Raw genomic sequence first — 27,945 nt, 5'->3', positions numbered from 1 at the left:
GGTGGATGTCGCAGCCGCATTTCACCGTTGTCGTTTGAAATTCGGCCCAAAATGGCGGCGGCGGCGGCGGCCGGGAGCGGGGCTGAGGCGGCGGCGGCCAGGCTGGAGGGGGCGGAGGAAGAGGAGGAGACGGCGGCCGCGGCAGAGGACGAGGAGGACGGGGAAGAAGACGGCAGCGGCGCTGGCAAGGCGGCGTGCGCGGCGGCGGCAGCAGCAGCAGGCGGCGGCGATGGCGAGAGCGAGGAGGAGGAGGAGGAGGACGTGTTCGAGGTGGAGAAGATCCTTGACGTGAAGACCGAGGGGGTGAGTGCGCGGCGCTCCCCGCCGCCCTCCTGGAGCTGCGGCGGGGCTCCCCGGGCGGCGGCGGCGGGTCCTTCAGGGAGGCTGCCGCGCCGTGTGGCGGCGGGCGGCTGGCGGGCAGCCCGGCCGCCCCCTGACTGGGGCCGGCGGCTGCCCTGGGCTCGGGTTTCGCCCTGCTCCCCGAGGAGGTGCGCGGCAGAACGGGAGTCGGGAGCGCCGGTTAACCGTGCGGCGGCGGCAGGGTGGGCCTGAGAGCGCCGGGTCGTCTCCTGCTCTTCCCTCGCTTTCTGTGCGCGCAGGCTGTGCAGGCTGCACAGGCAGAGGCTGCTGTTGAGGCGGATTTTCCTGCACGATTCTTTTATACTTGGGCGAGAGGCATGCAAACACAGGAGATCCGTTATAATTGTAATTTAAAACCCGTTGTGCCTAATTTTGCAAGGAAGCTTTTTGTATCTTTCAGCTTTGACTAAAGGGACTAAATCTGGAGTATCTCTACTAAGGTTTTTTTTTCTGCATTGTTAAACTACTCTGCTCTTATGGCTGGACTGCAGTAGTGTTTTGATGTAAAGTGTTTTGAGTGCAGAAATGGGCAGGACTGAATATAATGGAAAACTTGGAGGTGGTTTCAAGGTACGTTTACTGGCTTATAAAATGTGTGAAGACCTCTTAATGTAAGAGAGACTTCTTCCAATTAGAATAACTAGCTGTAGTGATCTTTGCTTTGTTTAGACAGAAATACCATACTTTCCCTTCTTTCTTTGAAAGCAGTCTAGACTGGTTGAAGTTCGAAAATTTCCTAAACCTCAACTACCAAAAACAATTAACACAACTCTTTTTTTTTTAATTATTTTGTGTCTGAAAATTGTTTATTTTAACTAATTTATGGTTTTTATTTTAGGCTTCAATCAGGTACAGGATAGTATAGAATTCTGCCTGTTTAGTGTAAAACATCAGGGTTTTCAAACCCTTAGGCTGGAGAACCTTCAGATCAAGAATTTCTTAGATATTTGTGATGCTATCATGATTAGGTTGTATTTTGGCTGTAATATCTTGATGGCTTAAGAATGTTTTGCTTTCGAGGTAATACAGTATTTATAGCTTTGCCTGTATTAAGTGTTGGCCAAAATAATAAGTCGGGCTTAAAACCAAGAGGACACCCCCCCCACCAGCAATGGAACCTAAAATCTGTATACTGGTGGCGGGGCGGAGGGGGCTCATACCATTGCACATACCTCTAAAGAGTACCAGAATACATCAAGTACCATCTCTTAAAAATGTCGTTGGCATGTGCTGGTAAAAAGGTGTGTTACACCCCCTCTTTCTATGATTCTCCTCCTCTGAGCAGCCCATTCTGCAGCAGGTTCTGAGCTGTATGCACTTGATGTTTCTAGGCTGGGTCAGTGCAATTAGCTTTACTGTGTGTGTTTGCCTTACCCAGTATGTGTTGGTTGTAGCTTTGTAGCATGGGCTCCAGTTGTGTCAGGTCTCCTTTCCATTGCTCTTCAACTGGGGTCGTGCTCCTGTGCTTCAGAAATACAGGGCAAGACAGATGCTTGCACCCAGTCCTAACTTCCAAAATGGCTGGAAAAAGCTGTGTGTTACATTCAGTGGAGTATATTTTATGTAGTCTGCTTTAGACTAGTGGTTCTCAGCTTGCAGATTCCCAAGTCTGATACAAAGTCCAAGCAGATACGGCAAGCCGGCCACTGTCCAGCACAGCATAAGGCCAGTCGGTGTGTTCCTGTATCACAGTTGCAGAAGCGGGAGACCTGGAGAGCACCGCACAGAGAAGCTCTTTTCATTCACACTCTTGATGTTGCTGGAGCTGGTAGTAGTGGTAGCATGAGAGGCAGCACTCCTGGGATGGGATTGGGCTGGGGAGTTAGACCTACTGATAAACGAAACATTAAGATGTCCTACTTAAGAGAGCAAGCAATAAAAATTTGGAAATGTTTTCTCTCAGTATATCTAGAAAGCCTTTCATACTGCACTACAGTTATACTAGAACAACAGGCTCCAGTGCAAATCATGACATTCCCCAGTGGAAATGGGTAACCTTAACTCTGCTCTTTAATGACATGGTGATACCCGTTTCCACAGGAGTTGGTTCTAGCCCATCAATAGTTCTTGTAAAAGCTACAGCAGTATAAAAATGCTTGGAACTGTTCTATTATTTGTAAGTGATATGGAGGAGAGAAATAACAATGTTGAGTAAAATAATGTCAACAGATGAGTGTGAGGGTGTGTATGTATCTTCAGTATGATGCTCCATCTCCCGTCTTCACTTACGCTGCATTTTTTTATCACTTTCCATGTACTGGATGTAGAGTCATTCAACAGCCAAATAGTCTTACATATGCATTAGACTTTATTTTATCCAGCTTTTTCAATTAATTAAAAAAGGACTTCTAACTCATTTTGTACCCAAGTTACAAGGCTGTAACTATGCAGCTAGCTGAAGTCCTGCATCTGAAATGGCATAACCCTGTACCACCAGACAGGTGAGAGGCCAGCTGGCTAGGAAGCAGATTTGTGGGAAAGGAGCTGGGAGTCCCCACAGACAAGGAAGTTGAACATGAGTCAGCAGTTCTTGCAGCAAAGGTGGCCAACAGAATCCAAGAGTATAGCCAGCAGATCAAGGGAGATGCCTCTTCCTCTCTTCTGAGCACTGCTGAGATGCATCTGGAGTACTGTGTCAAGTTCTGAGCTCCCCAGGACAGAAGACACATGGACGTACTGGAGTGAAGGGTTGTGGAAACATTTTAGGGAGCTGGGTTTGCTCTGCCATAAGAAGAGAAAAATCAGATCATAGTGGTATGTATATCTACTTAACGGGAGGATGTAGAGAGGACAGTCAGATCCTTCTCAGAGGCGCACAGTGAAAGGATGAGAGAGGCAGTGAACACAAGCTGGCATGCAGGGAAATCTGAATAGCTACACTTGACTGGGCAGATTTCTGAGCAGCCTGATCTAGTTGGTCCTGCTTTGAGCAGGGCATTTTACTGCTTAGTTCTGGAGATCCCTTATGACCTAAATTATTCTGTGACTGTAATAAGAAGTTACTAGTCATTTATTTCATGAGTAGCCCCATTAGAAGAAGGAAAGAGAGATGTGAACATGATTTTGAAAACTAATTCCTACATCAAGAGTATATGGTTAAGCTAAATTATAAGAGGAGAAGGATTACACTAATGTATCTGAATATAGGCTATTTATTTATATGTCAGTGAAGCAAAATACAGAAGATTGTAAGTAGAGTTGATTGCTAAAGTTTAATGGCATATATATACACTTGGTCAAAGGTTAATGGTGCTCAGGCAAAAATGTAAATTTATGGATTTAAATACATTTAATAGTAAGTGTCAGATGGCAGTTCTTTTGAAGCTTTCCTTCTCCAGGCTTGTTGAGCAGTGTAGGATCTTTCAGAGCATTATCAATCTATTTTTGAAAGAAAGAGATACTGTTATTTTGCTTTTGCAAAGGTGATTTCCTTCGTACATTTGCTAATAGTTCTTTTTTTAAGTTCAGGAATGGCTATGCTGCCTCGTATTCATTATTTGCACAATGGATTTTCCTAAGTTTGGTGGTACCTTTTGTCATACATCTGTTAAAAGAGACTGCAGGTTTAATCTATAAAGGTGACTGCATTGATTTCATTGGACATGTCTCTGCTTTTCAGTTAAGCTTGGAGCAGAAGGCCCTGAATTGCCACTTGTCTGGCTATATCAGCAACATGCTGATTCCAAGCTAATAAGCCTTGCCTCTCAGCAAGAAAAGGAGTCCATCTTGAGAAACATAAGTATTCAGACTTTTTAGGAGAAAGGCAAGAGATCATTTGGTGGAAAGCTTTTGTGTTGGTTTGGGTTTTGGGGTTGTTTTAATGGTAAAAAACTTTCTAATCTGGTGAAAAAACAAGGTAGAGACTAAAAGGTGCAATTTCATCCTACAGTGAAGTTAAATACTGTTGAAACAATTGGTCTAGGGCTTTCGTATGTACTCTTTTAACAAAATCTTTGTAACTAACTCCACTGAGATGCACACACTCAGATTTTGTCTAGGTTTAACTTCATCTCATTTGTGGGTTGTGTGTTTTGGGTTTTTTTTCTAATTGTTGGTATTTCAGTTTATCAAAAATGGCATTGATTACAAATCTAACATGAGTTATAAATTCCAGTATAAAACTACGTGAATGGTGTTAATGCATTATAAATCTTATGGTTTTATATCAACTTCTTCAGCAAAGAGAAGCAATTCAAGCTTGACATTTTTATAGAAGAAATATTACAGATTTTACAGAATAGATATTATAAATATTTTGGAAAAAAACACTCCCAACTACTGAAATATTTTACAACCTACTTAGTTCAGTATGTGATGCAGTTGGAAATAATTCTGAGAATTCTTACGTCAACATTGGGTTGAACTCCCATTATATTCGTTTCTATATACACAAAATGATATATGCACCAAGATCCCCAGGTATTAAGTAGATGATGCAATACTATGCTGTATTGTATTAAATGTTGGGGTTTTTTTCTTACAGGGTAAAATTCTCTACAAAGTACGGTGGAAAGGATATACCTCTGATGATGATACCTGGGAACCAGAGGTTCATTTGGAAGACTGCAAAGAAGTGCTGCTTGAATTCAGAAAAAAAATTGTGGACAATAAGCCTAAACCTGTTAAAAAAGACATACAGGTGTGTTTCACCTTCCAGTATCTTACACTGATGACATATTCCCTATCTAGGCCCTGCTAATGAGGGGAGGGAAAAGGGAAGACATTTGGGATATGGAATTAAGAAGACTTAAAGAATCTCTTCTATCTAAAAGTGTTTTGTTTCATGTGAAACTGACTATTGTTGCTGCTTTCTGGTTAGGGATTTTTTTTGTTAATTGACAAGTTTGCTTGTAGACTCTAAAGCCATCTAAACTTTATTTCAGTTTTTAATGGGACTACATAAATGATGTATGGTCATTTTAGTTTGCTTTTGACAACATAAACAACCCCCTTTCCCTACCCACATGTATATTGTCTTGTCAGTGAAGCTGGGCACTGTTCATTTTACCCTCCTGCTTTCTGTAGCAGATTGGTATTTTTGCCTGTTAACCATTAAATTTGGTAAGATAGGAATATAGAAAAATTAATTGTAAGAAGGCAGCATATGGCTTTTTCTTTTTTTTTTTAACTGCTCAGTTTTAAAATGAAGCGTAAGAATCTTTTTTGAAAACTGGTACCGTACTTCTGGGAAACTTATAGGTAAATTGTACAAAATCAGGTTGATTGGTTTTGATGTAAAATAGTTCAGATTCAGTTCTGTTCTGGAATCTGGTTGTTGGATGTCTGATTAGTTTACTTGACTTGTTTATGTACTGATTCTCATCCAAGCAGCTAGTAATGTAATTTAGGTAAGTGAGCTAGAATTGCATTTACAAATTTTACAATTTGGCAATGAGGAATGATGTTTGCAGTGATAAAAAGATTAAAGTGTTTAAAAATTTACTTCTCCCAAGCACCACCACCATTGCCATTTTTGTATAGTTTACACCAAAGTGAACAGTTTAATGGGGAAAGAAATCTTTTCTTTTTTTCCCTACCTTTTAGAAACTATCTCTAAATGATGATGTATTTGAAGCAGAATCTGACAGTGACTGGCAAAGTGAAACGAAAGATGATGTTTCACCAAAGAAGAAAAAGAAGAAGTCAAAAGATGGAGAGGATAGAAGTCCAGATGATCTGAAGAAGAAGAAGTCTAAGTCTGCAAAACTTAAAGAAAAACCCAGAACAGAATGTGAAAATTCCTCAGATACTTTGGTTTTAGATTCAAAACCAAAAAAAAGGACTTCAGAAACCAAGGAGGATTCAAAGGACCCAAAGAAGCAAAGGAAAGAAGATACTAAAGAAATCAAGAAAAAGAAGGGAGAAGTTAAAGATTTTAAAATAAAATCTAAAGAGGATTCTAAAGAAAATAAAAAATCACGGAAGGAGAAGCATGGAGATGTTCAGTTTGACTCAGAATCAAGTACTCTAGACGATGTATTTTCTCAAGGAACTGATAATGAAAATTCAGACTTAAATTCTGAAAACAAAGACGAGAAGCAAAAGGTAATAAGTGGAGAAGAGAGATTGGAACAAGAAATTGCTGAAAAAGATTCCATTGCTGATAGGCATCTTGATGGATCAGCAAGTAATGAAGATGATAGTATTGATGTTAAAGTTAAAAGAAAGAAGAAAAAAATTCAGAAAGCTGAAGATTGTAAAGAGGAAGGTAGAAAAGTGGAAACTCAAGACGCCTATTTAGAGAAGAAAAGCATGCACAAAAAGCAAAAAGGTCAAGAAAAAGTAAAAATGGTACCAGGAGAGTTGGAGAAAGTGTCACCTGCTCCTTTACCAGTGCAGAAGGGTTTGAAATTGAGTGCTGATGAAAGAGGGCTCAAGTCCACTGATTCAACTGGGGAGGTAAGCAATGTTAAGGCATTGGAGTGGGGGCTGGGGATTAAACCAAACATCTTTGAGGTACAGATATCTCAAAAGGCTAGTGTTCCTGATGGCAAAGAGAAAAATACAAATTGGAAAGTTCATGAGCTGGATGAAGCTAAAGAAAGGCTTATGTCCTGGTTTCGGCTGGGATAGAGTTAATTTTTCTTTCTAGTAGCTGGTACAATGTTGTGGTTTGGATTCAGTATGAGAATAATGTTGATAAGGCACTGATGTTTTCAGTTGTTTCTAAGCAGTGTTTATATTAAGTCAAGGATTTTTCAGCTTCTCATGCCCAGCCAGCAAGAAGGCGGGAGGGGCACAAGAAGTCAGGAGGGGACACAGCCAGGATAGCTGACCCAAACTGGCCAAAGGGGTACTCCATACCATGTGACCAGTATATAAACTGGGGGGAGTTGGCCTGGGGGTGTGGATCACTGCTTGGGAACTAGCTGGGCATTGGTCAGCGAGTGGTGAGCAGTTGCATTGTGCATCACTTGTTTTGTGTATTCCAATCCTTTTATTAATATTGTCATTATTGTTATTATTATCATTATTAGTTTCTTCCTTTCTGTTCTATTGAACTGTTCTCATCTCAACCCATGAGTTTTACCTTTTTCCTTCTGATTCTCTTCCCCATCCCACTGGGTGGGGGGGAAGTGACTGAGCAGCTGCATGGTGCTTAGTTGCTGGCTGGGGTTAAACCACAACAGCCCACTGCACAATGTGTAGGAGAGACTGAAAAATTTCTCGATTCTGAACACTATAAAGGATGGAACACTTTAGGAGAGAAGGGTGTCTTTAAATGTGAAAGTATTGAATTTCTCCTGTTTGTTATATGTACTTACTTAGAATGAAATTTACTGTTCCTCCAAAGCATTGCTGTCATTTTGTGCCAATTTTGGCTGGGATAGAGTTAATTTTCTTCATAGTAGCTAGTATGGGGCTCTGTTTTGGATTTGTGCTGGAAACAGTGTTGATAACACAGGGATGTTTTTGTTCCTGCTGAGCAGGGCTTACACAGAGCCAAGGGCTTTGCTGCTTCTCACCCCACCCCACCAGCGAGCAGGCTGGGGGGGGGCACAAGAAGCTGGGAGGGGACACAGCCAGGACAGCTGACCCCAACTGACCCAAGGGATATTCCACACCATATGACGTCATGCTCAGCATATAAAGCTGAGGGAAGGAGTGCTTTACCTGTTAAACTGTCTTTATCTCAACCCATGAATTTTCTCACTTCTACCCTTCTGATTCTGTCCCCCATCCCACTGTGAGGGAGGTGAGTGAATGGCTGTGTGGGGCTTAGTTGCTGGCTGGGGTTAAACCACGACACATTTTTAGCTTTGTTCCCTCCAGCTTCAACAGTTGTCTCAGTTTGACTTTTTTCTACTTGTGTGGTAAGACATTCAGTCTTGAGCAACTATCCATCCAACACTGCACAATGAAGTGCACTTTTGAGCTAAACCACACACTTGATCTCTCTCAAAAGCCAGCCACTCTGTTATACCTACATATGCTACCACCTACCTGAGAACTGGAATGCTGAAATGACTTCTAAACCCAACTATCCCAGATAATTGTGCAGCTGGCTTGTCTTGTTATATAAGCACCCCAGGAATTCTAAATTGCTTAGTTTCATATTAATTACAAATGCTGTACCTGTTCTAAGAAATGAGCTAAGCAAATACTGGAATATTTATTTTTCCCTATTATTCCAGTAGTATTTTAAGAAAAGCAGGATGATAAAGGTAAAAGAAAAAAAAATAATGGAAAAAATAAAACAATATTTCTGGAATGTTTCTGAGAATATAATTTCTTTCAGCTGCTTCAGACTGTTCTAATACAGTTTGCAGTTCATAAAACTTTGGCTGCTCAGAGAAATCCCTTTCTGATTTGGAACAGGATTGCAGCCAAAACACCTTGATAATTACTGGATTATTTCCCACTTCTTCTGAGGCCATAATTCCATGGCAGCAAGTTTCTTCTGGAGGTTCAGCGGTGGTCCGCTGCTTAAGATTGTTGTATGTATGGAGTAGGCCACCTTAAACATAAGGAAGTTGATTTGAGGGTAGAGAATTACATGGCATAATCTCAGAGTAGAGCTACACAAAACAGTGGTTTTGCAGGAGCTTAGTGGTGAAAGCTCTTGTAAACAAGGTTAAGCAATAATTATGAGGCATAGCCCAGTTTCAGAAAGTTATTTAATTAACTGAAATGGTATGACTCTTTATTACTCAAGTATTTTCTCGTAGTTCGAGGCTATAGCATTCATAAGAGAGACATCAGTGATGATAATCAGATAAATCTTTGGAATTCTGTTTTATTTACCAGTAGTATAAAAATACTGACACCTCAAACATGAAGAAATCAACAACAGATGAAAGTTTGTTTGCTTATGGCTCTTCAGCCAGCACTCTCAGTAAGTTGTCTGTATGCATTTCTCATAGTTGTGCTCCATGGAAGGTCATGCTCCAAGGTACCAAGGAAGCAAGGCAGGCATTCTGCTCTTTGCTTTTTTTAGTCTAGGAGGCTTAAACAATGTTTTTGGTAACTGGTTAGTTATTGTTTAGAGCAGCTGCGGACTTACGACATGAGTGGGTTTGGTGGAGAGTTCTGGACGTCTTTTGGCTTCACTAAATTGTTGGCCCAAGCAGATTATTCTTTTCAAATAAAATCATAGTGTATGTTTCAGCTACCTGTCTTTCCTTATGTAGCTCTGATTACAGAACACTGTCACGTCAATTTTATAATATAGTATTCTCTGTTTGGAGTCAGTTTGTATGCTGAACCATTCTTTCCATTCGATTTACCTCCAAAAATAAATGTGCAGTGTACATTGTGCATCTGATCAGTATTGGAAATCTGGAATAGAATTCAGGATTACTGATTTTAACAGCCCCTCTGTGTAGCAAATATCTGGTAGTCCCTTTAGTGAGTTATGGATCTCCTCCTCCTCCTAAATACTGGGCATCTGCTGGGATTAACAGCTGTCTGTGCTACTAGTTAATCATGTCACTGATCAAAAGCTGAGGTTTTGTTGGGGGAGGGGGGGGGGGGAGAAAGATGATTAAATATCTCAGCTCTGCTAACACATTATGATACACCAAATTAATCTATTTTAAGTGAAGTTTTCCCTATGCCAAAGAAGTGGTGGCATTTAATGATAAATTCAATCTGTAGTTCTTGTGGGGACTTCTTTTGGGGCAGTTTTTTCAGAAAGCCAGTGCTATTCCATGTACCAGGTTAGTGTCAGGGGCTGATACAAAACCATGCCAAGGAGTCTTGTCCTACCTACTCTGCAGTTTGGAATTTTCTGGCTGAATGGAGAGAGAGGGTTACAGGAGGAGAAAGGCAACTTTTGGTGGAGCCAGTTGAATTCTATTTTGGCAAATTTGATTATATACCTACATCTACTACACGTTTCTTCTGTGATACTAGATATTGCTAAGCTCAGTCTTCTGTGTGGATACGGTGGGTTTGGGTGGATTTTTCTGAGTGTCTGTTTTTCACAAATTACTGTTGCCATAGCATTTCTGTATGTGTAAATTGGAAAACTTGGAACCTTCTGTATACAGATTTCAAGTTTTCTCAGTTAAGGTTCAAGTCAGTGCTGTCATAACTGCTTTGAATATGGTGCTACAAAGGTGGTAAATACTTTGAAATAATTACATTCTATTCAGGTTTGATATTTGGAACAAATGAAAAGTTCATAATTTTGAATTTCCTTCAAAATGCTGGTTTTGGCCTATCTGCACCTCATGCCATAAAGCACCTTGCATGGCTGGGATGCAGTAAAAATCTGAATTGAAGTTGTTTTATTTTGGAAATACCACTTCTCTTATGGAAGAAGCCTTCACAGACTTAACTCCTGACTTGCCTGTTTAATTCTTTTCTTAGGAATGTCCACAAGTCTGTTATATACAGGTTTCAGTAGTAGTAATTTTATTTTGTCGCTGGAGTGGTGAAAGATTTATTTTGCTTTTTTTTCCCTACCACTTTAATTTGACCATTGTTCTCAATATCAGGAGAAAGAAGTAAAGAAAACTGAAACAAAAGAAAAATCTCAAAAAAAAGAGTCTGAAAAAGAAGAAAAGAGCAGAAAAGAACAAAAGGGCCTAAAAAGTAAGTGCTAACTGCTTAGAAGAGAGAAGGGAAAGACCCTTCAGGACATTCTCCTCTTATTTTTACAAGAGTAGATATTGTATAGTTTTGTAACACATACCAGAAACAAGAATTTCTGCTTTTGTTTTAGGAAGAAAAAGTCTGCTGTTTAATGGCTTTGTTAATAGATGCTTCATGAGAATGCTGTGTGTACTTTCATGTATGAAGCATGGAAGTGTATAGAAATCTCTTAATGTTTTTGTAGACAAGTCAAGATTTTGCCCTTTTTCATTTAATATTGTCAGCTATGCTTCTGTGGCATGTAACAGTCATCTTTTTTTTTTTTTTTAAAGGAATTCATCCAACTGTTGGCTATTTCCAGAAGTGTTTTGGTGATACTATGAATACACACTTTGTATGTTTAGAAAAACTAGTAGAGGTTCCCATCAGACAAACTTCTTGCCTCTTGCTTTAGCCACAATGATGAGTTGTATTATACAACCCTTAAAATATCACCAGAACTGGATGATTTGATATATGAAGAAAAATGCCTAGGTTGTATTTCTATTCTTAATAGTATAATAGAGTGTTGATGTTACCACTCTTGATCTCAGTAAAATTTTGGATGATTTTATTCAGGATAAATTCCCTCACTACTATGATGAGGGTGAACTGAGGAAAACTAGGTAACTCCTCCTTTGATAATAGTGAATGGATATAGGAGGAGCTATGATGCCTTGAATAGCTGTTGCTAGAGAAACATCTTTCACTGAAAGTAGCATAGATGTTTACAATGCTCAAGAAAAATAGTAAGAGAATGATTAATTATTGTTCCTTACATAGTATGTGTCCTTTGTTCATCACAGATACTGAACCATGTTTTCAAAGTAGTAATTTACACATAATTCTAAACTACATTTCTTAAAAAGAAGATGGTATCATGAGGAAAGCAGTCAGAACTCAGACTTGCCAGGGTAGCTGGAGGTGAACTAGCTTGCCTTGATTTTTGGTTTATGTTGTTAAGCTTGCTCCTACGCTTCAGCAGTGATTAACTTACAGAAAGAGAACAGATCTTTTCTAAATGGTCTCTGGTCACTCACTTAAACTTTGTTATGTAATAGTCTTTAGTGGCTCAAGTAGTCACTCTTGGTAACTGTCTTAATATTCTAGGCTTTAAGGACATCAAAAGTGCATTTGACTTGTTTAATGTAGCTTCAGAAGAAAAAAGTGAATATTCTGAGAATAACTGCAAAAGAGAAGAATCTTCGCTAGAATATAAATTCATAGAAGAATTAAAATCAAAAGACAGCAAGGTGTACAAGGAAAGGAGGAACGTAAGAGATGAAACAGACACATGGACTTACATTGCTGCAGAAGGGGATCGAGAAGTAGTGGATATGTGTCAAATGGAGAACTCTGGTGAGCAGTAGAAACAAATGCAGGGGGAAGTTGAGCACTGGCAGTTAATATTTTCTCCATTCCTTCTTGCATCTTTTAGTGCTCCAATTCTTGTCTCCGCAGGAGGCTGAAATAATGTTTTCTTTTGAAACTCACTGATAACCTTTCCATGTGTTTCTGCTATTACAGTAATGGAGTGTTCACCATCTCTTATCACTTTAGCCTAATTTATTACAACAAATGAACAATTTGTTTCAAGTAAAAGCATTTTATATCCATTTGTAACATAGCCTTCATTGTTTGGAACCATTCCATGCTGACTTCCAGAGTCTACTTGAATGAGAAGTAGTAGTATGTTAAGCTGCTGATCATTGAAGCAATGGCAAGCAATGAATGGTTTGGAAATTTATAAGTTACTTATTACTTATTTTACTTTTTTTTTTTTTTCCTTCCATAAAATCAAATACATGATAGATGGCAAACAACAAGTCTTGAGTTTGGGTATGGACATGCAGTTAGAATGGCTGACACTAGAAGACTTTCAGAAGCATCTTGATGGAGAGGATGAGAATCATGTGTCAACAGAACCAATATCAAGTAGTGAGTACTTGCTGGGAGGAAAGCACATTTCTTAGCTGGCGTTTCAAAGTGAAATATCCTATAACTGCATTGAATTTATTTTCTAGCTCTCCTGAGGGATGCTGTTAAAAGTGGAGATTATATGACAGTAAAGATGGCACTTTCTTCAAACGAGGAATATAATCTGGATCAAGAGGTAATTTTTCTGCAGTAGAGGTATTGGAGCGGGGCAGGAGGGAAGAGTACAAATTTGGATTATTGGAAAAGTTTTCCCCTCTTGCTAGTAGCAGATTTCTGTCTCACCTTGGGGAAAAAAAGCACTAAGTGAGAAAAGGGAGTACAGAATTTGAAGCTTCGATATTTGTTATCCATTTCTTCCAAAGAAAAAATAAAGTTTGATAGAAGTAAAGTTTGATGGAAGCATCCCAGTAGCTGGATTTGCAGCAGATTCACCCACTGGATTTAACTGAATATTAAATTTAGACCTTTACATGGGGTAAGAAATGATACCCATCAGGTCAAGTGGCTAAACTATGTAAAACATCTGTACATGAAAAAAAAAAGAATGTTCTGTTTGACAGACTGGGACCACTTCACTCCATGAATAATTAGTTTTCTGCCAGATCTTCATCAGCTGTGTTCTTACTGTTTTTTTCTTTCAAGGATCTATTTTCCCGTTAAGTAGTACTACAGTTCCATTTTTGAGGCTTAAAATCTCTGATGTCAGTATTTTCACTGGTGAGCTTGTGTAGTTGTTATTATGTAGCATTTTGAGAACTATACATAATGCTAAGACTTCTGTAGCATAGTAGAAAAGATGCCAAATGAACTACTGAGGCAGGCATGTGTTCTTTGAATTGTAGTGTCTGGTGGATAAATGCAAGAATGAGTGAGGAGACTGGCCACTCACAGAAGTCTCTTCATACTTATACTCTGATAAAATCCAAAAGCAGCGTTGTGGTAGCAGCTGACTTGAGCAGTTTTGTTTTTCCTCTAGTGGTGGCTGATTTCTTTTTCCACTGTCTTGCTGTCTTCCCCACCCTCAGATACCTTGCTGCCTTTCTTCCTGGCTCATTCTGTTTTTCCTCCTTCTTGTTGTGGTCCTTGGAATGTTATGGGTTTTGCAGATTATGGAGCTGGAGTGTGAGGTCTGTGGACAAGAGAAGTAGGAGGTGATAGTTTATCAGTACCTGGCAGCCATGTATGTGTGAATTCTTCTGCCAGGGAGGGGATTCTTTGTGAAACCTATTGACGCACTTGCAATTTTTGTCTTGCAACTTTGATTTATCTTAAAGTATTTCATTTTTGTGGGTTATTTTGTTGGGTTTTTTTTGTTTGGTTTTTTTAATGGCAATGATTCTTGTTGCAGGACTCAAGTGGAATGACCCTGGTAATGCTTGCTGCTGCTGGTGGGCACGATGACCTTCTCCGGGTCCTAATCAGGAAAGGAGCTAAAGTTAATGGTAGACAGAAAAATGGAACAACTGCATTGATACACGCAGCTGAAAAGGTTGGCTTGGTTATTGTCATGTTTGTGGTTATTGGCTCTTTTACTTATGTTTAAAAGTGGTACACAATTTTTTTTCCCTTGGATGATGCCTGAAAAGTAGTTAGCAGGATATAGCAGGGTGTCCTTAACTGCATATTTCAGCAGCTGTGGTTACTGTAGTGTAAATAAATTATGATCACAAACCCTGCCTTGAACAGAGAATATCATAGGGCTAACTAGAAGGGAAAGTGGAGGTAAAGGATACCTCTGAATTTCTCTGTCACAGGGACTGAAGTTCTTGTGTTAGAATTGCTAGTTATGATCTCTGGCTACACAGGATCCAAACTTGGGAGACTTTGAGACCAAATCTTTGATTAGGCAGGGTTTACTATTTGAGAGTTGGGAGATGGAGGCAAGCTCTTCTCAAAGTAAGACCAACTGGACTAATAAGTTAGAGGATGTTTCATGGGTGCACTCTTGTTCAAGTTGGTTCGTGTGTTTTCCCGTGTATGGTAGATACAAGGCCAAAAGGCAGCTTGATTCCAGTTTGGTGATTAATGCAAACATACTGTTTTCTTCCTGTGGTGTTAACTATTGCAAGATTTTTTAAAAGTAAGAATTGTAAATACTCATGGCTATCTACTTGCCTGAATCTGAATTGCTCTTTATTAGCCATGGGAGAGAACATTAATTGTGTCATGCCTCATGCTTTGGATTTTACTGATGGATTTTAAATAAGTGTCACTTTATATTCTGAAACAAAACCAGAATATTTTCTACCTGCTTGTTTTGTGGTTTTGGGTTTTTTTTCCAGAATTTTCTAACAACAGTAGCTATTCTTCTGGAAGCTGGGGCATATGTGAACATGCAGCAGAGCAGTGGTGAAACTGCTTTAATGAAGGTAAATTCAGTGTTTGTCCTGACATGGTATAATAGTAAATACTTTTGGCAAACTAATAAAACATAAAAGCGTATCTGTAGAGTTGATTTAGGGAACATGTACTATATCTGAAATACAAACGCTACTCTTTGTTATTCTAGGCAGTGTTTTAATCCATTTTTTTAATGTACTGTTATATCTAAACAATAAATGCAGATGCCATCAACATACAGTGCTAAATGTGGCTCATCACCCTCTTCCATTATTTGGCTCAAAGAAATGCAGATGTGGTCTTAAGACTGAGATAATCCGGTTGTCAGCAGGAAGAGGAAAATTCAAGAAAGGAGAATCTCTCACTTGGGTGTTGCTGTGATTGACTTCTGTAGTTTCGTTGCAGGCTGGAAATAAAATAACCGGTTTGCGGTCTCCTTCCCACTGCTTGTTTTGCACCTTTACTTTTCCCCCCCACCACAAAGGAAATTTTTAATTATTTATTTTTATTCTCAGACCCTTAGAACAGTCTGTGCTCCTCTTAATTTTTTTGTTTGTTTGTTTATATGAAATAATTTCACCAAAGCTCCCGTTCCTGATAAACTTGCTGTATTTGTATGTAGGCTGTTTAAGGCAGTTTGTTGGCAGAAGAGGTTACAAAAGCTTTTCTGAACAAGACAACGTGGTACTGTTTCTCTTCTATCCTCTGCAAAGCTTAACAAGTGTAGGGAAGTTCACTTTTTTCTGTAAAGAAAATGGTAACACACTTGTTTCCTCAGCCACTTCAGTCCAAATTCTCTTCATAATTTGGCTACCTCCATGAACCTCAGTTTTGACCTTCATTTTTTTTAAAGGTTTTGTTAGTATTTGATGCACAGCTGTACGTACTTTCTAATTGGCAGCCTACAGTGACTTATTATGGGTATTTGTTTTGCTATGCAGATACAAAGAATAGGTTCTTAATTTCCAGTAACTTACTGGAACAAGTTTAGCCATGTGTGGATGAACATGTAAATGTGTTTATCAAGTCTTTTTTTATTTAACCTTAGGAGTTTGATCATACTTTTCAAGAGAGGAAAAAAAAAAAAGGTCTTGGCACTTAATTCCTTTCTCTGAGGTGGTGTGTGATTTTTGTGAGTTGTTTGTTGCGGGGGGGACAGGTACAGGTGGGTTTATTTATGGAAGATTGAAAGCACAAATGAAAGTTCAGAGCTGAGACAAGTTTCAGAAGGTAACTTCTGAAAGGGCTCATGAAGATAGAAATGTCTATATCTTGTGCCTTTCCCTAATTTGTCAAAGTATTTGAAAACAAGCGACCAAGAGCATGTGTTTGCTTTCTTCAAAGTAAAGCTTTCTTTAGACTTTCCTGTACTTCGGTCAAGTCTTCGGTTGACATGCCCTGAAATTCTTGCTGTTAAGTAACAGTGAAGAGCCTTGGACGCTTAGGCAGTTAATAACGGTCACTGTCTAACATAGCTAAATAACAATTTCGGGCAAATTCTGTTAATTTACTGCACACCTGAACTACCATTTGAACTGAGATTCCTAGAAACAGACACTTTGAAGTGTTAATTTAGTCATTCTGAATACTTCTGCAGAAACACATATTCACGTAAACAATTGCAAGAAAGTTTACAGTTACTGAACTCCAGCAGATTGGATGTTTTCACAGAATTTGGGGGGTTTGTTTTATCTATTTATTTATTTTTTTCTAATTAAGTCCACTTGGTAATCCTGAGTGTTGCTGCTTCTGTGGGATCAGGTGTGTAGTGTTGCCTGGGTAAAGATAAAATATCTATGGAGCATGATCCTGAGTTTCTAGTTGTGTTAGCATTCACAGAGCAAATACCTAAACTTGTTTTCTGAATTGTAAGTAATTTTGGATTTTAATTAATTTCTGCAGTTCTGCTTACTCCAATGTTATGCTCTCTTCTAACGGGGTATTTGTCATTGTTGTCTATCCTTCCATCTTCTCGCTTTCTGCACAGGCTTGTAAAAGAGGGAATTCTGATATAGTGCGGCTTATGATTGAAAGCGGAGCAGACTGTAATATTTTGTCAAAGCATCAGAACAGTGCACTGCATTTTGCTAAACAATGTAATAACGTACTGGTGTATGAGCAGCTCAAGAGTCATTTGGAAACGTGAGTAAACTGTACTTTGAAGTCTGTTCTGGTGACGTTTGCGAAACTACCCTGTCATAATTTTGGTTTAAGTCGGGGGAAGAGGGGGCCATTTCAGGAAAGAAAACATCTGATTTGGGCAGAAAGCTAACTAATAAATCATGTGAAATGAAAATGATGTGAGCTAACAGAACTAGCAGACACTTGCTTAAACACTGAGTAAAAAGATGGAAAGGAGGAAAAGGGAATTACTAGAAGTGAAAGATTCCTTAAACTAGAAATACAGCAATTGGGAAAACCAAAAAGTGTGTAAGCACTGGACAGTTGAATGTAAACTCTTATTAGGGCATGCCAAATAAAATACCTTGCTAAAAAGCATAAAAAAAAAAATAGAAACAAACAAAAGAACACCAAAAAAACCACCATAAAAAGTCAGTGCAGGTAGTTAGGGTGTTGTTGGACCCTTAACCATCAGCTGTGAGCTGAGAGTGCCAGGGCTAAAGCTTTCATGCCAGTAAATGATGGAAATAAAAATCTTCATTGTGCAACAGAATGACTAAAGAGCAATGCAGCCTATGTAGTATGTGAAGAGTTCATGTCATATGGTCATGTAAAAATATACTGAGCTGATGAATATGGATGCTAAATGGAGACAAAATATAAAGAGAAGGAGCAAGGTCTTTTAAATACCGATTTGGAGGAATACTGACAGTTAACCTATCAGGGCAGAAAATCACAACCAGCAATCTCTTAAAAAATCATAACCAGCAACCTCTTAAACTTGGAGAAGACTCAAGGAGGGTCTCAGACCTTCTACAGCAGGTGAGATTTTGCCATGAATGCATAGCTAGTGCTAGAAGAACACTGTCTCTGTGCAAGGTCCTTTTATTGTTTTATGATTATTTTATCCTAATGATTTATCTATGTAATGTAAGACAATCTGTCAAATAGTTTGTAGTCCAAGCTCATTCTCTTCTATTTTAGTGTTTAGAAAGCCGTGGCTGTTTTCTGTCTCTGATCTCTTGTGTTTTCCATCAGCTAACATTGTAAATCTATGTTGATAAAAACTTGTAATGCTCACTGATATGTGCTGTAGTACTACCAATATTCTTATTCTATTTTAAATAGTTATGGGTGCTCTTTCCTTTAGAACATTATTAAATACTAAATTTAAGCATACTAAGTCTAAAAACTAAGACCTATAAGCAAACGCTTCCATATGATCATTGCAGCGGTGGTCACAATGGAGGTTAAGGGAGCCCTTCTGTAAAGCAGAGAAATTTGTGGAACAGTTGCAAAGTGAAATGTTGGGTAAAAACTGTTGTAGTGCAAACCAGTAAAACACAAATAAATAACGTTTCCAGCGCAAGGCTGTATTTGCCTATGAATTCTAAAGGAACTCGGTTATGAAATTACAGAATCACAGCAACACAGAAGGTTGAGGTTGGAAGGGACCTCTGGAGGTCATCTTGTCCAACCCCCCTGCTCAAGCAGGGCCACCTAGAGCCAGTTGCCCAGGACTATGTCCAGACAGCATCTGAGTATCTCTAAGGATGGAGACCTCATAACCTCCCTGGGCAACCTGTGCCAGTGCTCCATCACCCTCACAGTAAAAATGCATTTCCTGATGTTCTGAGGGAACCTCCTGTGTTTCAGGTTGTGCCTGTAGCCCTCTGTTCTGTCACTGGGCACCAGTGAAAAGAGCCTGGCTCCGTCTTCTTTGCCCCCTCACTTCAGGTGTTTATTAATATATACACATTTATAAGATCCCCCTAAGCCTTCTCTTCTCCAGGCTGAACTGTCCCAGCTTTCTCAGCCTTTCTTCATATGTCAGATGCTCCAGTCCCTTCATTGTCTTTGTGGCCCTTCATTGGACTCTCTCCAGTATGTCCGTGTCTCCCTTGTAGCAAGGAACCTGGAACTGGACATAGCACTCCAGGTGTGGTCTCACCAGTGATAAGTAGAGGGGAAGGATCCCTTCCCTTGACCTGCTGGCAATACTTTGCCTAATGCAGCTTAGGATACCATTGGCTGCCTTTGCAGCAAGGGCGCGTTGCTGGCTCACGTTCAGCCTGCTGTCCACCAGGTCTTTTTCTGCCAAGCTGCTTTGCAGCGGGTGACTCCCAGCATGTTCCTCCCCAGGTGCAGGACTTGGCACTTCTCGTTGTTGAACTTAATGAGGTTCCTGTCGGCCCATTTCTCCAGCCTGTTGAGGTCCCTCTGGATGCCATCGCCACCCTCTGGTGTATCAGCCACTCCTCCCAGTTCAGTGTCATCTGCAAACTGGCTGAGGGTACGCTCTGCCCCATCACCCAGGTCATTCATGAAGATGTTAAACAGGAATGGACCCAGTATTGACCCTGGGGATACACCAGTAGTGACTGGCTTCCAACTAGACTGATTTTTGCTGAACTAATGTGTTCTGATCCAGTTTCATACTGGGAGGGAAGTATTGTAATAATGCCAGTATTCTTAATGCACTGTAAAGCTTGTCTGAGGTATTGTAGATCACTGAGCAGATAGAAGCTATAAAGAATGTTTTCTTACAGCAGGCTAAATGGAAAAAAAAAAAAAAAAGGTGCTAAAAGCATAAAAACTAATAATAATTTTTCAAAGATAGAAAACTTGTTAAAGTGAGCAGGGGCAGTTGAAGTGGATAAATGGAATATGCTGATTCTTCCCCAGAGAAGGAAATCATGACTTGTGAGTTAAGGTTTTGAAGGCAACAGCAAGCACGCAGATAAAAGTGATCTGGTACCTGCTGTTCGGTGTATTGAAACTTTGTCACTCATTCACTGTTTGATGCCTTTTCCAGTTTGTTTCCTATTTAAAATCTGCCACCTCAGTTTTGGCTAATCTCAGTAATGAGTTTTGGAAAATCTCGAACGTGTTATTTTGCCAATGAAAGGGCAGTTGAAATTAAATATTGATAAATGCAAAGTGATGTCCATGGGGTATCACTGTAGTAATGTGAATTAATACAGGGAGTAACACAGCTCTTGCCAATTGAGGGAGCTTCTAGACTCATTACCTGAAAATACCAGTTCAGTGCTTCTTGTCAGTCAAAAAGGAAGATAATATAGTAGTAGTGGAGCTGGAAATAAAACGTAAATCCCTGGTGTCCGAATGCCTTAAATAGCATGTGCCATTCCAGTTACTTTGTTTAAAAAACAGATGAAGCAAAAAGGGAAAGTAAAGATGATGGTCATCTGGAGTAGCTTCTGTAGGATAGAGATGAGGGATGTGATATAAGAAGTCACTTGGGACAGATCAAAAGGTCAAGATTTAAAATAAAATCAGGAAACAACAGAAAACAACCCAAAGCCACGAGGCAGGTTCTACAGACCATCCTGTTAAATGATTTAGTGATAGGGTTTGAAATGGAGGAATATTTTTGCACAGAAGAACTGAATTACAGATCTCGTTGCAGAATGCTGTGGTCACAGATGCATGGGATTTTAGAAGGGATTAAGTACATCTAAGGAGAGGTGTGATTTGGCTGCAGTTTCTAGTTTTGGATGCCTCTAAATGAGATTGCTGGAAACTAGGACAGTGTACCAAAAAAAGACAACTGTTTAATTTCCCATATTTAATACGGCTTTGTCTAGCATCTGGAAGCTAGGCTAGATGGGCTTCCAGGCTTGCTCTGGTATGGCAATTCTTGTGGTTTCTTTCCGATCAAACACTTAAGTTTTACATTCCGCAGATGGTAATCTCAGCTAGCACAGAGAGGAATTGTGCTCTGAATAATAGCTGACAAAGCTATAAAGTTGAGAGAGTCAGGACCTTTACCTTGTAAAAGCGTTTAAAACCCATTTGTGTCAAAACGGCTTTCTGAAGAGGATTACTTAGTAACCTGCTTGTAAAGGTGCCAAATACTGTTGGTTAATGTGGTCTCTCTTTGAAGGCTAGGCTGCTTGCTTAAATTAAACGCTTCTTCCACCTCCCCAGCCCAAAAAAACGAAACAAAAACCCCCAATTTGACTGTTTAATGGTAGTGTGGCTACTTTTTCACTGCATTATTAGTAGAGTTTAACTGGGAACTGCATATTTCCAATAGTATTGCCAGTAAAATTATACAGTGACTTATTTGTTTATTTTTACATTGTACTTGCAGTCAGGTTGATAAATCAGCCATGCTGGAGAAGTGGTTGCCTGTTTCTGTTCAGGCACTAGGTACATATTGATGTTTTGGGGATGTCTTTCTACATAAAGAGCCTTCAAAATATGTGGCTAGTTGGAATTTTTTTTTAATCTGCTGCAGTGCATTTGTCTCGGATTTTTATTTTTGTGGACCCTATAGATGAATTTCTCAAACAGATTGCTGATAAAATGTTTTATTAACAAAGTATTGGGACCTGGAGTTCATCTGTGCATAAATGCTAGTGATGAAGGCATTCACTGCTGAAAATTGGGAATCCAAAAAGGTGATCTGGAATCCTTTTTTGCATCAGCCCTCACTAAGTCTGTGTCTGGTAAAGTAATTTTACTATGTGAAGCACAGGCCTCACTTGTTTTGTCTTTCAGGCTCTCAAGAGTAGCAGAAGATACCATCAGGGATTATTTTGAAGCTCGTCTTGCTTTACTGGAGCCAGTCTTTCCAATTGCGTGTCATCGTCTCTGTGAAGGGCCAGACTTTTCTACAGATTTTAACTATAAACCCCCACAAAATGTTCCAGAAGGTAGGGGGGTTGCTGTGGTGGTGGGTTTTTTGTTTCTTAAAAAAAATACAAAAAACAAAGGTAGAACAGTGCATTAAGAAACTGCCTTTTAAGTATGTCTTGAAGTATCTGCTCTGCGAAATTATTTCTGTATTACTTATTGCAGTACACTATGTTAAGAGTGTGCTGATTATGGAGCATGGGGAGAGCAGCGACATTTTGATGCATTGTGGGTGGGGTTTGTGTGTATCTTTTTTTAAGAGCTTTTTTTATTGCCACATACACAGCTTCTTTCTTCTGTTCACAGGTTACGTTAGCTTTGTGAGGGTTACATTAGCCTAGTGACAGGTGTTATAGAAAAGGAGTGGTTTGCCTTAGAATTAATCATTTGGAAAAATCTTAATCTAAGAGCATACTTAGAAAATACCCTAGCGGGTCATCTTGTTTTGTAGACAGTACCTAACGCACTGGAGTCTTGAAGTATAGTCACAGCACTATCGTGATAGAAATACTACAAAAAAGAAGGCAGCATCAATCAACTCTGTTCTGCCCACAAACCCTTTGAAAAAGCTGGGAATCAAATTCCCAAGATACTTGGGAATGTTTCTTCATTCTTGCAGGAATCCAGATACTAATCTCTGATGCTTGGCTTAGTTGAGTCATTTTTATTCACCTTTTGAGTACATCAGGGAAATATCTACTGATTTTTCTTGAAATAAAACATTAATGTGACTGTGGAATACTACTTAAATTAAGATTGAAAGTGGTTGTGTCTGCCTGGTTTTCTGGTTGTTAAGAGTTGTAATAGAAGTCTTCCAGTTCTTGTTTCTTAATTCTATAAAGGATACCTATAATCCTTATCTAAGTTTCTGTATTAAAATGAGGCATTTGTGGGTATTGAAGATTATTGCTTATTGAATTCCAGTGCAGTTCATAAAGATCTATAATTGACTGGGCTCAGCTGTCCTTACCAAGAGAATAGACAACCCAAACTAGATTAATTCCATAGCTCTCTTTAGGTAAACCTAAACCACAGAGGTGAACCGTACTGAGGATTGCTGTATCCATTTTGCTTTCCTTTTTAATAGCCACGTAAAATTATTTCTGCTGCTAAAAGACCTTAACTTAGTGACCAAGTCAGTTGTGTTCTGTGCTGGGATCCACTGGCTTGGGAGATGGGATTTCTGCATGTTGCTTTGATACTCTATTGGGGTTTAATATATACTATATAATATTTATATTTTTATATATATTTGTACCTAACTGTCTTCAAAGGTTCAGTGTATGTAGTTCTTCTAACTGATGGATATCATTTCAAATTCATGTGACTGAATTACTGTCCCTTTCAGGATCTGGAATTCTTCTCTTTGTTTTCCATTCAAATTTCTTTGGTAAAGAAGTCATTGCTCGTCTCTGTGGACCATGCAGTGTACAAGCTGTGGTTTTAAATGACAAATTCCAGCTCCCTGTATTTTTGGTAAATCTTTTCATATTACTGATTGACTGTAAAACTGCTTTATAAAGTCTTTATGGAGCAGCCTGGAAAATCTTAGTGCCTTAATTTGGATTTTGAGTATTGTGATGAAGCATTTTTTTTTAAGCATGATAGGGTTTTTTTTAAATGAAACTTAGTTCTTCTTTGTATATGGAGAGAACTACAAACCTTGTGTGTACTAGACTCCATAAAAATTTATGACTTAAAAGGCAAGGACATAGTGCTGGACAACCTGCTTCTAGGTGGCCCTGCTTGAGCAGGGGGTTGGACCAGATGACCCTGAGAGGTCCCCTCCAACCTCAACCCTTCTGTGACTTCAGAACTGAGGGTTTGAGCAGGCAGGCAAGAATTCTAAATTTAAAGGTGTTTCACTTCTCAAATTCACCTAGCCTCTCAAATCTTTGACCGAAGTAAGTTCTTAAATACTTGTTTTAACAATCTACCTCGTATTTCTAAAGATTAATTTTTTATTTTGTTTTTTAATCTATTAAATGCATCACTTTGCACAATTTTCAAGCCCTTTTGTTTTGTGGTTGCACCAAAGGTTCTTTGCAGTACACACAACCTTCTTTCAAAAATGCATAGTGAAAATGTCATGTTCTATTAGTCCACTTGTATAGAATTTCAGCCATATCCTGCCATTAACTTTGTCCATTTTCTTTTTTCTTTTAGGACAGTCACTTTATTTATTCCTTCAGCCCTACTGCAGGCCTTAACAAGCTTTTTATACGGTTGGCAGAAGCTCCTACTGCCAAGGTACAAAATGTTCTCAAAATTAAATGTGCATGTTAATTTGTTGTACAATAACTCCTCCATAGTCTAAATGCTCTAGTAGTATGTTGCAAATGTAAAACTAAGAACTTACCACTGTCTCCTCATCCTGGTTCCCATCAGTTACAGTTCCATCCTATGACATTGCCAGAACTTAGGAACGTTGCCAAAGGTGATAGTTCTGTCACAATTAAATGTTTTTATGCTGCAGTCAGAATAATTCATGCACCAGGATAAAGTAATGTTACAGCTAAAATTTTCCCCATCTATATTGTAAATGCGATGACTAACAGATACATGGAGTGTCAGTTATTTTTTGCGTACAGATGTTTTTGCGTGCATGTTTAGGAGAACTTGGAAGTATTTACTAGGGTATGTAGTCTGCTTTTAAATAGTCTGTGTAGTCTGTTGTATTTTCCAGGTGGTTTGGGCAATAGTCCCACTACATGTTGCAAGATGAATAACAGATCCTGTTCTGGTAGCATTTATTCTATCCTTGGAAGACACACCAGTAAATTTTCTAGATCTTAAGATTTAAAACTTTTTTTATTGTGCATTTTTTTTGAGGGGAAAAAAATTGAACTCATAATCAAATGGAAGTATATGTATATGTCTAATTCAAATCTGGGGCTTGTTCAAACATAACCTAATGCAGTACTATTCTACTTGAGTCCTTTTACAAGCCATTTGTATTTCAGTAGGGCTACTGTAAACTGATTTTATTAAACACAGATTGTAAATTCCTTTTTTTCTTTCTCAGTCACTAGCGATTGTATGCCTTTTCTCATGCCATTCTTATATTAGAAGTGTTTAATGCAGCAGTTACATGTGAACAATCTTTATCTGAAACCTTCGTTTGCTTTTACAGGTAAAGCTGCTAATAGGAGCATACAGAGTGCAGTTGCAGTGACCTCACAGCTGCGAGCATGTTGAGTGGACTGACAGTTTTTTGGATATACTTCTGATTCCTCTGTTTAGAGACTAAGCAGTTTGGACCTTTTTGGCACTCTTAAGACTTAAGTTCTCATCTTGCTGCCACTCATTAGCAGTCACATAGGAAAGTGTGTGTTGGAGAGCAGTTGAATACGCTGGGAGAGGTATATGGTGGGACAGGGTTGTCAGCTTTTTTTTTTTTTACTTTGTACAGATGTAGATGTAAGTATTTGTGCCAATACATACAATTCTTTTTTTCTTTAACTTGTGGAGTCCAGACTGCGTATTTCAGCTTTTCCACAATGTGGAATGGTGCATATAAGAACTATTTAAGGTAACTATGTGAAATGTCTTTTTTAATAGAAAGATCTTTTCCATTTGTAAACTAAAATTTTCTACTTACTCTAACTGTAACGTTTCTATGTAAAATGCAGAATTGTCATATTCTTGGAGCTGTGGGCAGAAATTACACTTCAAAGTCACTGCATTAGATTTAACTTTGAGTTGCTGAGGGCTGTGTTCTGGTTTGAAACTGTTCCTGCTACTGTCTCCTGATGAGAAAGCAGTTATGCTTAGAATGATTCCCTTTGAAGAAACACAGTTAGGTCTGCAGGTATGAGCAAAGACAGACAGACATCTGAATAGGCTCAATTCATAGAGGATCGCAGTCAGATTCCTAGTTACATCAGTGTTTTAAAACTACTTTTGTATTAGAGAAGCTACTGATAGTTTTACAGACATCTTAACTTTTGAGTTCTTAGTCAAGTGACACATGGGAAAACAAATAGAAGCTGAAAATAGCAAACCAGAAAACTTGTAACTACCTTAAATGTGCAGGCAATGCTTTTTGTAGACAAAAAGATACATAGAGGATTTCAGATGTTCTCAACCTGACAGATGAGAGAACATGTATTGTCCTTTAATTCAGAAATTCAGTTCCTCAGTGCAAAGAGCTGCTATTTTTTTTTCTTTATTTAAATGACCCATTTTATCAGATGACAGCAGTTCTGTAACGGTCCTGTGCTATAAAATACAAATGTAATACTTCTGCATGAAGTATAGAATATTTTTCTTTGTGAATTAACCAACATCTTGAAAAGTGGAAGAAGAATGGAAAAAAGAAAAAAAAAATACCCAGATTGTGCCTTTGCTGTTCTGGTTGCCAGGTGTAGTTTACATGCCACTATGTGCCTATATTATTAGCAAAACTGTTGTGGATAAATGCTTGATGTATTTGAGTACTCACCATCAAAATGGTGCAGATGTATTAAGAAGTATCCTGTTAAGAACTGTGACTTTTTAATATAAAGTTCAATTAACCAGTTTTTAATTTTGGGTTCTTTGAAAGTTTAAAACTTTCATATTTAAGAGATGCCAAACGAGTAAGTAACAAAGCACACTATTTCAATTTTGTGGAATGTCACATTAAGCTATATAAAACTAGAACAGCAACACAACATAATAATACTCATTTCTGTTTTGATTTTGAATAGTTGCCTATCTTTTTGCAAACAGTATTGATGGGATGTTAATAAGTCTGGGTTTTGAACAGACTTGGTACCTCCACCTCTCTGAAATATTAGATACCTCATTTTGGTAAGTGTGAACACCTGAAATGCATGAAAAGCACTGGCTGAGAATCAGGTATGTCACTACCAGCCCTTGGGACTTTGTGTAGCTGTATTTCTTTTTAGTCACTGTGCATAATCCCAGAAGATGCATTAGGAAAGGGGACATTCATAAGTGTTTCCTTATGTTAGAGTGACAGTTTTCATGTATGTAGCTACCCCTTCCTCAGTTACTCCTGCATTGTACATGTAACAGTATAGTGCATGTGTGATAAGCTCTGTACAGCACGTCAGTGGTAAATGTTCAAGCTGTTCAAGGTGAGGACAAAAGGGTTTTCAACAAAAGTCCATATAATAGAGATGCTATTTAGAAACTGTTGTACAGTCTAACCTGAAAGTGTCTAGTAATGCTCCAAGAGTTGACTTAGCAAGTAGTTTGTCAAAGGCTGTTGATCTGGGGGTTTGTTTTGGTTTTTTTTTTTTTCTTCCTTGAGGCATTTGGGAGAGAGGGAGGAGTTCTACAGGACACGGGAATAAAATCTGGTTCATGATGCTTTTGTGAAGGGATGGGTTTTGCAGCCATCTTTCTCTTTTAGTTGGCAATATAAATTCAAATCCCTACTGAAGATGCATAAAAGGCATATGAAAAGATGTTTAAAGCTGGTTTTTGTCTGATTTTATTTTTATCCAATTGCTAAGAAAAAGGTTTTGGTGGACAAAGGATGAAGAGAAAGTAGCTACAATAAAAAGCAATTCTTTAGGCACTGTGGAGAAATACCTTTTAAGTACTTCCTCAGTTTCTTCTTGCTGCTGTCAGCAAGGCTAAGCAGCTGCAGTTACTATAACCTGCAGTGGTAGTAACTTGTTCTGAAGGCTTGGATTCATTATCTTCCACTGCTACATCATCAGTACCTGTGTTCCTGGCTTCTTTCACCAGTACTGAAGGTTGGTGGGTGATGCAGCTGACTATCACAGGTCCTGTGTGCTTTCTGCACCCATTTTTCAAAAATAAGATGTATTTTGATCAGTCTGGAAGAAAGCTGTTTGTTTCAATATACAGAAGAGACGGCACAGAGTGCAGGTGCCATCTTAGGCAGCTAGGATTCCTTAAAGTACTGAGGGCTGTCCTAAAATGTTCTGCCTGTCTGTACCTGCTACAGTTCTGTTCTCACCCTTTGCC

The 27,945-nt window shown here is 38.9% G+C and overlaps 1 protein-coding gene across 3 annotated transcripts; it reads left to right on the top strand.

The window, feature by feature from the left end:
- Positions 1 to 2: 2 nt before the first annotated feature.
- MPHOSPH8 (M-phase phosphoprotein 8) lies at positions 3 to 27,416 on the top strand. 3 transcript variants are annotated; one of them, XM_030042572.2, is made up of 14 exons: positions 3 to 303; positions 4,844 to 4,999; positions 5,905 to 6,759; positions 10,803 to 10,899; positions 12,049 to 12,297; positions 12,751 to 12,876; positions 12,963 to 13,051; positions 14,225 to 14,365; positions 15,159 to 15,245; positions 17,204 to 17,358; positions 21,865 to 22,019; positions 23,348 to 23,475; positions 24,166 to 24,249; positions 25,133 to 27,416. In XM_030042572.2, exons 1-14 carry the CDS (start codon positions 52 to 54, stop codon positions 25,172 to 25,174), a joined length of 2,616 nt encoding a protein of 871 aa, XP_029898432.1. In that variant the 5' UTR covers positions 3 to 51; the 3' UTR covers positions 25,175 to 27,416. The 3 variants fall into 3 exon arrangements, 2 of the variants coding, with proteins under 2 accessions (XP_029898432.1, XP_029898433.1); XM_030042573.2 differs by lacking the exons at positions 21,865 to 22,019; positions 23,348 to 23,475; XR_005930891.1 differs by lacking the exons at positions 17,204 to 17,358; positions 24,166 to 24,249; positions 25,133 to 27,416 and having other exon boundaries at positions 23,348 to 23,460.
- Positions 27,417 to 27,945: the final 529 nt, after the last annotated feature.

This window comes from Aquila chrysaetos, chromosome 19 (genome assembly GCF_900496995.4).
Source record: "Aquila chrysaetos chrysaetos chromosome 19, bAquChr1.4, whole genome shotgun sequence".
In the NCBI taxonomy this organism is placed as follows: Eukaryota; Metazoa; Chordata; class Aves; order Accipitriformes; family Accipitridae; genus Aquila; species Aquila chrysaetos.
This window is presented reverse-complemented; position numbering and strand designations above follow the sequence as displayed.

What these genes read in the sequence shown, in the direction of transcription:
- MPHOSPH8 (XM_030042572.2), top strand. Translation starts at nt 52, where the DNA reads ATGGCGGCGGCGGCGGCGGCCGGGAGCGGGGCTGAGGCGGCGGCGGCC. An exon ending in GTGTCAAATGGAGAACTCTG is followed by an intron (nt 12,298 to 12,750) that starts GTGAGCAGTAGA and finishes AATACATGATAG; the next exon opens with ATGGCAAACAACAAGTCTTG. An exon ending in AATATAATCTGGATCAAGAG is followed by an intron (nt 13,052 to 14,224) that starts GTAATTTTTCTG and finishes TTCTTGTTGCAG; the next exon opens with GACTCAAGTGGAATGACCCT.